This window comes from Parasteatoda tepidariorum, chromosome 2, assembly GCF_043381705.1.
Source record: "Parasteatoda tepidariorum isolate YZ-2023 chromosome 2, CAS_Ptep_4.0, whole genome shotgun sequence".
Lineage (NCBI taxonomy): Eukaryota > Metazoa > Arthropoda > Arachnida > Araneae > Theridiidae > Parasteatoda > Parasteatoda tepidariorum.
In genome coordinates, this window is record NC_092205.1 from 17,115,815 (window position 1) to 17,127,352 (window position 11,538).

Genomic DNA, 11,538 nt, shown 5'->3' on the forward strand with positions numbered 1-11,538 from the left:
GCAAAATAAAAGCAACACATGCAGGCAAAACCAAAAAGTGTATTTTTGGATCCTGCCAAAAATCATTAAGACCAAAGGTTGTTGTTACTAATGACACTAACCAATATCAAAAGTCCTGCTTGAAATCAAGTGAATTTTTAAGGCAGAGAGTGCGCTTCTTGTTTTTTCAGTGGCGCCATCTATGGCCAAAAATACGACTTCAATAGACCACACGTCACAGCCCATTTTACAGGAAGGACGCATTCATACTCTATTCATTTATTCACAGATCGTAATTTTGACCTGAACCAGAGAACGATCTATCACCAATTCAGTACCCTTAGAGGTATTGATTTGTTAAGGGAACAGGACTTTGTGCCCCCGACATATTTAACGTTCACCAGTAACCATTTAATACACTGCGATTCTTCTGCCAGCAGGATTCGAGTCCCGTTCTCATGAACACGAGCCCAACGTCCTACCAACCAAGCTATTCCCACAAGCAAATTAAAAGTATCACATTTAAAAGAAATCTAAAGGTGTATTTTTGGAAGCTGCCAAAAATAATTAAAAACCAAAAAAGATCAAAATTTAGCTAATTTTTTTTAGTAACTGTGGCGCAATATTACCTTTTTTATAGCCAATGAACGTGAAGAATTAATGCACTTATAAGAATCTGAGTGAATAGAAAAGACTGCTCTCTTATTTTTAAAACATTCAAATAATAATTACGTTTGTCGAAAAATTTTATTTAAATTGGTCTCGTCTAATTTTCAAAATTAAGAATGATATTATATCTCTTTTTCAAGACAAGTCGATATTTTCTCCTAAACATAACATTCATTTTTGAAATATTGAATTTTGAAAGGAAAAAAAAACAATCACATGAGGTTTTCAATGATTTTATTGGAAATCTTCTAATTTTAGAGAATTCAAAGCTCTCTTCTGCAGTTTATTGCCAGTTCCGCATCTTCCAACAAAGGCGTTGGGTAACTTCCGAGTGTAGATCCATTTCAAGTTTTCATCACAAACTATATTATTTGCTAAAAAAAGAATTAAAAGCAATTGTTATATAACATGGAAATATATTCATTCTATGGTATATCTGTTATTTTACTACTAAATCAGTTATTTTGTAGAATAAAAAGTCTAGATAACTTGATTCTGAAATTCGAAATATTGATGCTACTAAGTATACTAGGGGTTCTATAATTATAGCCTTCGATATCGTACTTCAGTATCTCCATATATTGTATATGACTACAGAAAAAATTAGAGAAGCATAAAAATGATTATTCATATGGCATTTTTAGTGTAAACTTTAAAAAACTTATGTGTTGAATCAGTATTAAAAAACTAATAAACCGCAAAAGTCACTGATCAAGAATTATGTGCCAATTTTAAAATTTTTTAACGCAAATGTATAAATTGCGTTTCGTTAAACATAATAAGACAGCTGAAAATTAAATTGAGTTGTTCTCTTTGAGAAGGGAAAATGTTATTAAATTTTTTAAACTTTTAAATCATTTCATATATATATGTATGGGTGATTCTTTCTAAACATGACATATCAGACCAAAAAATTTCATCAAATTTTAAGTCCTCAAAATAATCTAAAATTTTTTTTGTAGACTTATTTAGTTACACTTATTAATATCTTACAGGCAGCAGTGTAGTTTATTGACATTTGCTCGGGAAAAAAAAAACAGAAATTCACCAAATCTTGGAAAATGACATATTAGCTCAGAAGTTTAAAAAGCAGTCATTTTAAGTTAATAGTAAGTAACTAAACTTAGGCCTTTATGTTAGATGGACAATAAATTGCTTAAATTAATTCTTTTTATCCACTGTAGGAAGAATCAAAAATTTTTCTGTTGCTGATATGTACAGAATAAAATTGTGTATAATAATCAATCATTAAATAAATAAATAACTTTGATTACATCCAAGCATATTACAATCATACATAAACTTGGTATTAGGTTAATATTTGCTTTCCCTCTTTACAGTATTAGCAGTTAAAAAGAATTTCTGGTAACACTTCAATGTCCTGGCATTCATAAGCCAGGAAAATGACAGCCAGGATAATGACAAATTCGCCATTTTATAGCATATAACTTTACTTTAATTTAATATTTTGGCCTAAGACGTTTATATTCTGCAGAAAACAACATGATTTCTTAAAATAACTCAGATAAATCTATGTAGTTTATGCTATTAATGATTTCAAGAAGACAGGAAAATGACAACACAAAAACCTACTCACCTTGAAAAAATTTTTGAAATAGATTTTGGACAAGAAAATTGGTTCTTTATTCATGCAACAAGACATGTTCATATAGGAGGGTATCATCTAATCAATCTATTAACATAAGGTATTGATTGCTGGCTCTATCTATTTTGGTTATAAACCAATAAATAAAAGTAGCCAGAAAAATGACAAATTTTCTTGGGACAAACAAATTATTGATAGAAAAAATTATTTTAAGCGAAGTTTTTGTAAATAATACCCTCTGCACATATTCTAAAAATGCTTAAACCGGTTGAGATAAGAAAATTTTAGATATTGAAAAATTTATGAGAAGTTTTGAAGCTAGTTATTATTGTAAACATTGTTTGGGACAGACCAGGAAAATGACATTTTGAAGTTCATTTAATTTTTTTAACTATACAAAACAGTCAATGCTAGTGCAAAGTCATTTTAAAATGCTAACAGCAATGCTATTTAATAATTTTTTTTTAAAAAAGTTCTTTTAGTATTCAAGTATTAGATCTTGGAGCAAGTGACAGTGAATTGTCATATTTCGTGAGAATCACCGAAAAAATTATAAAAATTCCTTTTTGCCCATAAATTTACTTTTTTTTGTCTGAACGGCTTATTTATTTACTTAACTTTCACCATTATTTTAGCTTGAACAATACTGCTATTTCTATTTATAATATGTGTAACTAAAAGAGACTGCACCACGTTGTTTCAGAAAAAGATGATTAGTTTATGAACATTGCTTTGCAGCCGTAACGAGTAAATAGCGCCATCTGTTGGCAAATTTAGTAGTTAACTTTGAAGCATCTACATAAGTTCAAGTCTTTTCTTTGTTTAATTGATTTTTCAAATTGTTGGCCAATTTCCGTATGTCCTGTTGTCAAAGCAGTAAAAATATAAAAAGTGACCAAAAGGTTAAAGCTATTAACTACGAACTTTAAATTAGTGTATATTACTATTGTAATTAGCTCAGTAATTTTTTAGTTTTAGTGTCATTGTTCAGACATTTATATGATTATTCGCCAAAAGAAGGAATATACAAATGATATATGATTTGTCGTTTTAGTCTGACACGAGAAATGTTTTACAAATTAATAATAGAAAGCAGAAGACAACTGAACTTACCATCAAGGTACACTGCGTGGAGTTGATTCCAGACTTTACCCCAAACATTTTCCGGAATGGATTTCAATTTATTTTGCGAAAGGTTTACAATTTTTAGATTTGGATACCCTTCAAATGCATCTGTTGGCAATTCTTCAATATGATTCAGTCTGGAAGAAATGATGATCCAGAGTAAAATTTTCTTTTCACATTATTTTTTTTAAAATATTATGTAACATTAGCTTCACATGAACCCTGAATGAGACATTCTAAAAAATCCGGTTCTGGTGAAATTTTGGAGACTTTTATGGCATATAAATATATTTTCTTTTCTTAATCAAAATTCTAAGAAATACACTATAAAAACATCCTTCAATATGCAAAAAATGCTGAACATCAAAACTTATCATTTTTATGTAATAATTAAAAATAACTAAAAGATGTTTATTAAGTCTACTTACTTGAATTTTTTCAAATAAAATCTTTTTATCGCATTTTCTTCTAAACTACACTTTTCAAAATAATAATAAAATTAAGATTATTTTAAATTCTAGTTTTATAACAATAAATAGTTTAAAACGTATAACGTAAATGCTTAACTATAAAACATTTAAAGTTTTGAATATTAAAAGTCAAGAATGTAAATTTTTTTATTTAAACATCTATAGAAATTTAGAAGCTTCCATAGTCTGGTTTCTTTGATAAAATTCACTAAGACGTTGGATTTCAGTAAAAGGGGCAAATTTTAAAAATTTTAACTACATTTCAAAAACTAAATTTCTTAAACTCAACTGTTGCTCACGGAATATTAAAAATCATAAAACCTGTATCGGATAAACTAAAGGAAAGAAGGGATTCTGACGCCCTCCTCCAACACATTAACGTAACTTTATTATTTTTGTAACAATGAAAAAATTATGTTACTTAGAAAATGAATAGTAACCAGGAAAAAACACGAACACCCAGAAAAACTTTTAAGCTGAAAATCCGATTTTTACGTTTTTGGAACCAGTTTTATGGTTCTAGGGTCTTACATTAAATATAATTAAATAATTAGGGCACACTACAGTTTATATTACGAAAGAGAACACAAAAAAGTACTTTTTCTGTATGAATGCATTTTTATGAACTATTTTGAACTTTTGTTTTTTGTCGAATTTGAATTCTTGATCTCAAAATAGGGGAAGGAGATAGCCGCAATCTGAAAAATAGGGTCCCAATTGTTTTGGCTGTTGAAGATTCGAAACTCTTCATGTTAATTTCATTTTTTGCCAAATTCACCATCTCAGAGAAGCTTTATTTTTCAAGAAAGGTATCGAAGGTATGTTTAATCAAAAAAAGTATATTTTGTATCTGATTTCTCAACTTAAAATGTCATCTACTCTGAATAAATACACTCCGCTACCAGTTTAAAAAAAGACCATTGCGGTAAAGGATTTAAGTAATTATCCGCGACTGCATATAGTTCTGTTTTATTTAGTTATCAAACTATACAAATAAGCTTTCAAAGCAATATAAAAACCTTTAAAAGTTAAGCATGACAGTAATTTAATTCGTGCTATTCTTTATGATATATATCATGGAATTATAAGTATAGTTTGAAACATTAATTCTGAGGTGTATGAGGATATCCCACCTCTTTTTCGGTTTTCACACAGAATAACTGCTTCTTTCACACATCGGGATATAACGAAATTAGTATCCAAAGTCCTGATTCGCGCAGGTCTATATTGCATCGAACAAATTTGGGACCAATCAGAACAGTGATTACACCATCTCCATTGTTAACACTCACTTATGCTGTGATGGACGCCTGGAAAACAGTTCCTATGGCAACCTATCAAAAGCTGATGAATATCATCTTATTACTACTATCACCGCAATATGTGATTCAAGACTCTCCGAGTCACATATACTCCACAGAATACCCGGATACTTTTGGCCTGATAATGTATTTCAAAAATTTATTACGCTCGTTCCAGACGAATCTAACAAACTATTTGACCGATAAGACTACCTTCATAGTACTGCTTCTATTTTATGTAAATTGTTAAATACAAAGTCAAACTCATATAATGATTATGATTTAATGTGCCTTTAGTTTTAAAGCCGGAAACAAAGAGTAAATACATTATAAAAAAAAAACTCTGCTCCTAAAATAATTAATTTTAAAAAAAGTTTTCTTACTTAGCTTCTAGCAACCAAAGATGTTTGGATGGATTTGGAAGCATAGACCTTGCCACAGTTTTAATTCGGTTTGTGTTAATATACAACTGCTGAAGATTCACCAGTGATGCCAATACTTTATCTCCAACCTTTTCAATTTTATTTGAAACTAAGTTCAATTGCTCCAAAGATGCCGGTCCACCCTCAAACCAGTGATTTCCCAACTCACCAATATCATTTTCAGACAAGGAAACGTACTTCAGTTTTTGCAAATGACTCAGCCTGAATTTGTCTAATTTCGTATGACTCCTATCCAAGACCTTATAGATGTTTAAGGTCTCCAATGAATTTTCGAGTCCCCTAAATGGCGTGTCTCCAAATGACCTAACTACGCATTGCTCAAAATGTAGCTTAACAGATGTGTGTCCTCTGAAAAAGTCCGACGGAATATCGCCTAAATGTGACCTGAGGATAGCGAAAGATACGTTGAAGCCGACAGTATTTTTCACAGCAGGTTCAATCTCAGTTATACTATTGACGCCTTCACAGTTGACAGTTGGAATGCCTTGATCCTGGTTACAGGAGCAAGGGAGTACTTTGTCTGTGGGAGGACAGTCATCAGCAAACGCTGTAGCAGCGATGAGGAGAATCTGGACAAGTAGCAACATGTTGGAAAGAAAACCCTGCAGTGAAAAAAATTGAGAGTTTTTAAAATCATCTGGTAGTAATTTCAATTTAATAAGTTCTACAGTGAACTGATCGGAAGACAAGGTACGTTTTATCGGTCTTTATTAAATTATACTACCGTAGAATGCTCTACTTTATCTACAGATTGTCGAGATATTGAAGTCACTAAGTCATCCTCTCAGCAGAAGATCAAAATTGTGATGGTGTGTCTTCATATCAGCCTCCGGAATGTTTCTCGGACCATTGCCAATAGCCTAGTGTGAAGCTCCAAAACGACGTAAATAAAGTACTACTGCTACTTTAATTTAATGTTAATGCATATTACACAAAAAATAATTAAGGATATTAGCTTTTGGCACCTCATTTATCGACTAGATAATCACTTTTTTGCATGCGTCTACTGAATATTTAAATGATGTGCCAGAACAAGTATAGTCACAGCTCTCCTAAGTATTATTTTCAGACAAAAACTTTAAAAGTGTCCAGAGTTTCCACTAGTTCCCAGCATAATTCGTAGAAACATCTAATCCCCTCTATCAAACTTATTATGTTTAAAATCAAAAACACTCCTCTAAAATATGAGAAATGCGACTTATCATTATATATTGCTTCCAAGCCTTCAATTGAATTCAACAACATTCATCTAAGTGGAACACATTTATAGCTTTACGTAAACGCTGGTTTGCTTTTTGTTGTTTTTGTTTTTACTAATACCACTTGCAAATACCAGCAGGCTTGCTATGGGAATCCAAGAGATTTTAAGGCGGAGGGTGCATCTCTTGTTTTCACAGTGGCACCATCTATGACCAAGAATACGACTTCAGTCACACACACGTCACAGCACGTTTTGCAGAGAGGACCCATTCATTCATCCACAGATAGTAATTTTGCCTTGAGCAAGAGAACAATCTATCTTCAATTCAGTACCCTTAGAGGTATTGATTTGTTATGGGAAGTAGGGTGACTTTGACGTGCGCCAGCCACCATTTAATACACGGGGATTCTATAAACGGCGGGATTCGAACTCGTGATTTAAGTCCAGCGTCCTACCAGCCAGGCTATCCCTGCCTGGTTTTCATTTTAAGTGGACCTATTAGCAGACGCTCCTACTCTCAGTGCTTCCCACTCAGATTTCGAAATTCTTTTATCTCTTTACATAAAAATATATTTATAGAAAATAATTTTTCATCACCGATACATTACCGAGATACTGTTCTGCCGATATATATTTAATTCCTGCCAGAAAAGGGAATTTTCCCTCCCTTGATATTAAGAATTGAGAACATTTACTTTTATTTTCCTAGCACAGTTTAAAAATGTTCCGATAGCTGAATCAAAAGTCAAGGGTGAGCGGTCGTTCGGCTCATAAGCTGCCCATATACGTTCTATAATAACAAAGTTTAGAGTAAAGTCTTCGAATTTGAACAAAAAATTTGGCTTTAAAATTTAAAATTGACAAAAACTAAGAAATTGTATGTAGAAAGAGATCTATTTCCTATTGGAATGCAACGTGTCCTAATTACATTTTTAACCTTAGCCACGTTGAATAAACATTAAATAAATGATAACTATGAAATGTGGCAATTCAATGTTATATATTGGAATTTTACCTTAACGTTGAAATAAATCTCCGTTTTTTCCATGCAAGTGGTGGTTTACTTATAAATGTTACTCTACGTTATTTTTTCCAAAAAAAAATGCTTTGTATAAGCGTCAGTTTTGGTAAAAATATTAATAGCTGCATTTGCCAACTAGTAATTCAAAAGAAGCATATTTCCTTCCTAAAAAAAATTGAGTTTAATTCATTATGAAACGGGTAAGACAGAATTCAACTATTTAATGATAAGAAAAGTTTTGAATTTAGCATTTAAGGGGCAGTAAAATATTTTAAAAGTTTCTAATTACTTTTGCAATTTCATTCACAAAAGTGTTTCAAAAAATCGGTTTCTGAAGATACTCGTATGAGATATGCCCAATTTCTCCTTTTTGGAGAAAACACTATTTTCACCAGAAAACCTATTTAAGAGGAGTCGGCAGGCAAATATCAATAATGCTAAAACTGACTTCTTTCGATGTACCTTTTCTAAGAAACTACTTATGGTACCGTTTTGAAATATTTTGAGGGATATTTGAGACTCTATCAGTTGCATACTGTGATAATATTTTAAAGGTTACAGGAATATATTTTCAGTTATGCAAGATAATTGCTCAAAAATGATGAAACTTTTTAAAAAATTAAAATTTTTCAGCTCATATTTTTTAAAAAAAAAATTCTGCCAAAGATATTTATTAACAGTAATCACAGTGTAAACATATAAATGTAAATATTCAGTGAAAGAAAAACTGAAACAATATTTTGTTGAAATGATGAGAAAAACTGCATCAAAATAGGTCAGTTTTAGTATTATTGGTATATGCCCTACAGAGTACATACTCTCCTTAAAAGTTTTAAAGGAACGTTTAATTAGCAGCAATATCGTTGGACAATTAGTTTTCATTTTTTCAATAAAACAATTAAAGTACTTCACAGAAAAGTGACGGCTGTTGATCAGGCATTCCTATGATATATACAGAGAGCATAAAAAACAAATCGGTGACCACGTTCTCAAACTTTAACCATAGCTGCCAGTTTCGCATTTTTAAAAATTTCTTTTACATTGAAATGAGCAGAATTTATTTTAAATTTTACCATCATTTATAACCATTTTACCATCATTTATAAGCCACATAAAATAATTATTTAGTCTTGCATAAATTCTATTGGGATCTAGCGTCTAATTTATTAGACAACATTTGAAAAAACAGAATCACTTTAAAAATAATATTTTTTTTCTGTTCGTATGTCTTAACAAAGTGTTTGTTTAAGTAAAAATGAAATAATATTCTTGTAACTATTCTGAAAAATAAATAAGAAAGGTAAAAAATTCTAATTAAGTAGCATTTTAGACTGCTTTATGGCGAATAAATAACGTTTTAGATGTTTTATGGCACATAAATATCGTGTTGAATCTAGTAGATTTTGTTTCATATCTAAAATGTGAAAAATACAAAATAAAAATACCTTTCAATGTGCCAAAATTGTTCAACTTTGAAATTTATAGTTTTTTATGTAATAATTAAAAATATTCATGTAATAATTAAAATTAGTTTTCAAAACAGTTTATGTAATAATTAGTTTTAAATATCTTTTATAGCTTTTAAAACCTTATAATTTATAATTTTTAGCAAGTTTAGCTAATTTTTATTTTTAAAACAATTATTCAATTGCATTTATGAGCTTATTTAAAATTTGAATTTTCTGCCATTATTTAAGGCTTAGGTCTTAGATTGAGATGTTTTTAAGTTATATGTAATATTTCGGATGTCAAAAAAATTTTCTATCAAATTTAAAAACTCAAGAAGGAAATGTTAAACCATAAATTTGCTACTATTTTAAATGTAAAAATAAAATCGTTCTCAGAAGTCAGGAAAGTTGTCAGTTATCGTATTGACGAACCATACATGCATGCAAACAGTCATGATTTCAAATTTGAATTTATAAAGATAAAAGCAAAATTCTTATAATGAAAAACTAAATAATTCGTGTTACTCACCCGAGCCTTGCTTTGTATAAACGAAAATAATACAATTTCTTTTATCTTCACTAACAGATGTTTCATTTAAATTTTTTTCGGGGCTGCATTGATAAATATCTCTGTGATTACTTTAAAGAAGATTTCAAATTTACAATCGGACCTTTTTTCTCCATAAATATGTCTTAAAAGGTCAAACAAAAAAAATTTATATATATGTATATATTGCTAGCATAAGAGCATTATGCACGATTTGAGATCTTGTAGGTTTATGAATCCTTTTCATTGTTCAAAACCGATTAATTATTCTTAAACCAGTCTATTTTCATCAACTTCCTTTCTACTTGTTCTTCTCTTTTCTCTGACTGTTAAATCCAATTTCTTTTAAAATCCAGAATTACCCATACTTATGTAGGCAGATGAAACCTTGCATCTGATATCATTAGTTTTTATAATCCAGTAATACCAACAAAACTTTTATTCTACCAATTTAAAATTAAAAATATCCGTTAAGGCTGTTTTTCGAAGGCACTGTTGTCACACGAAATATCGCTTTTCGGCGAATATTATGCTATTTTCATAACAGATATGAGTTTGCCCCAGTAAATCATGGCTCCTCTACACTCCGCTGTAAGTTAAGATGTGCTATAGGATATTGGTAATCATCTGCAAATGCATATAGTTCCTTTTTATTTAGTTATCAAATTATGCAACTGTTCTTTCAAAACAATATAAAAGCTTTCAAAATTTAAGAACCTCAGACAGAAATTTAATTTATATATATATCACAGAACTATTAATAAAAAAGGTTATAGCTTCGTTGTCTTATTGGAATCTTAGAATTGGCAGCATATTTCGATGAATAACGAGAACATTAGTTCGCAGAAGAAAAAAAAACTACATAACCTTGTAAGAGCATTGGATTTGATTGGACCATCAAAAATGGCGCGTCTTATGTTGACATACCCTTATAACTTAAATGCGAGATGAGGAATTTTTACTTTTGCTTCACTGTGGAAGAAAATAGTCTGCAATGAACAATGTTTATTATCCTTTCATATTCTTTAAATGTGAATAGAAAAATTTATATTTGTTACGATTTTTAGATATATTTCTTGTTAACACTTACTCCTTATTAATTGGTTATTCTATAAGTTTTGTTTTCCTCATTTCGCACGATTTAAGAAAGCTAAAAAAGTCTGTGTAACGTCATTTCAAGAGTTGGCGATGTTGATATACGATCTCACTGGGAGCTGAGCATAAATTTGGCGTACACTTATATACAAACATGCTCTCTCCATAGGGATAATGATTTTTTTTCTTAACTTGCAACAGAGTAAAAGTCAAATTTAGCCAATCTTAAGCCAACGCCCTCTTTGCTATTTCCAAAAATGGTGCAAAATGTCAATATTACGGAAAGCTACAGTTTTGTTTTGTATTTTCTAATGACACTTGGATAAACTAAGCTCACCAGCCATCCACCTTGCATATTAAGTAAGGAATGTGTGCCTTTCTTTTGACAAGAGAGCATCGCAAAAGTGTAAGTACGTCTTGGCAAAGAACCCCACAGATAGATGGCAGCACCACTCATTCGTGAAGTCGCTTCCTCAATTTAGTCGTAGGTATATTCTTTAGGTCTGATGGGGAAGGAAATTTTCTCCAAATCCTAAGGTACAGCTCACTGACCGACCACAAGACTTTCAATTCTTCAGATTTTACGAACACATATATCGCATGTAGCGGAATCAAGGATTGAATCCTGGCCCC

At 30.7% G+C, this 11,538-nt stretch overlaps 1 protein-coding gene across 1 annotated transcript; it reads right to left on the bottom strand.

Annotated features, from left to right (window-relative positions):
- Positions 1-865: 865 nt before the first annotated feature.
- Positions 866-9,925, bottom strand: LOC107443048 (chondroadherin-like protein). The gene is made up of 4 exons (XM_016056822.3): positions 9,793-9,925; positions 5,534-6,195; positions 3,368-3,516; positions 866-1,022 (listed from the first exon to the last, which is right to left on the bottom strand). The coding sequence occupies exons 1-4, from the start codon at positions 9,856-9,858 to the stop codon at positions 883-885; spliced, it is 1,017 nt and encodes a 338-aa protein (XP_015912308.2). The 5' UTR covers positions 9,859-9,925; the 3' UTR covers positions 866-882.
- Positions 9,926-11,538: the final 1,613 nt, after the last annotated feature.

Bases quoted from the DNA above. Each gene is read 5' to 3' on its own strand.
- LOC107443048 (XM_016056822.3), bottom strand. From the start codon at position 9,858: ATGAAACATCTGTTAGTGAAGATAAAAGAAATTGTATTATTTTCGTTT. The intron at 6,196-9,792 runs GTGAGTAACACG...TTTTCACTGCAG, and splicing joins TTATACAAAGCAAGGCTCGG to GGTTTTCTTTCCAACATGTT. The intron at 3,517-5,533 runs GTAAGAAAACTT...CATTTCTTCCAG, and splicing joins CTTTGGTTGCTAGAAGCTAA to ACTGAATCATATTGAAGAAT.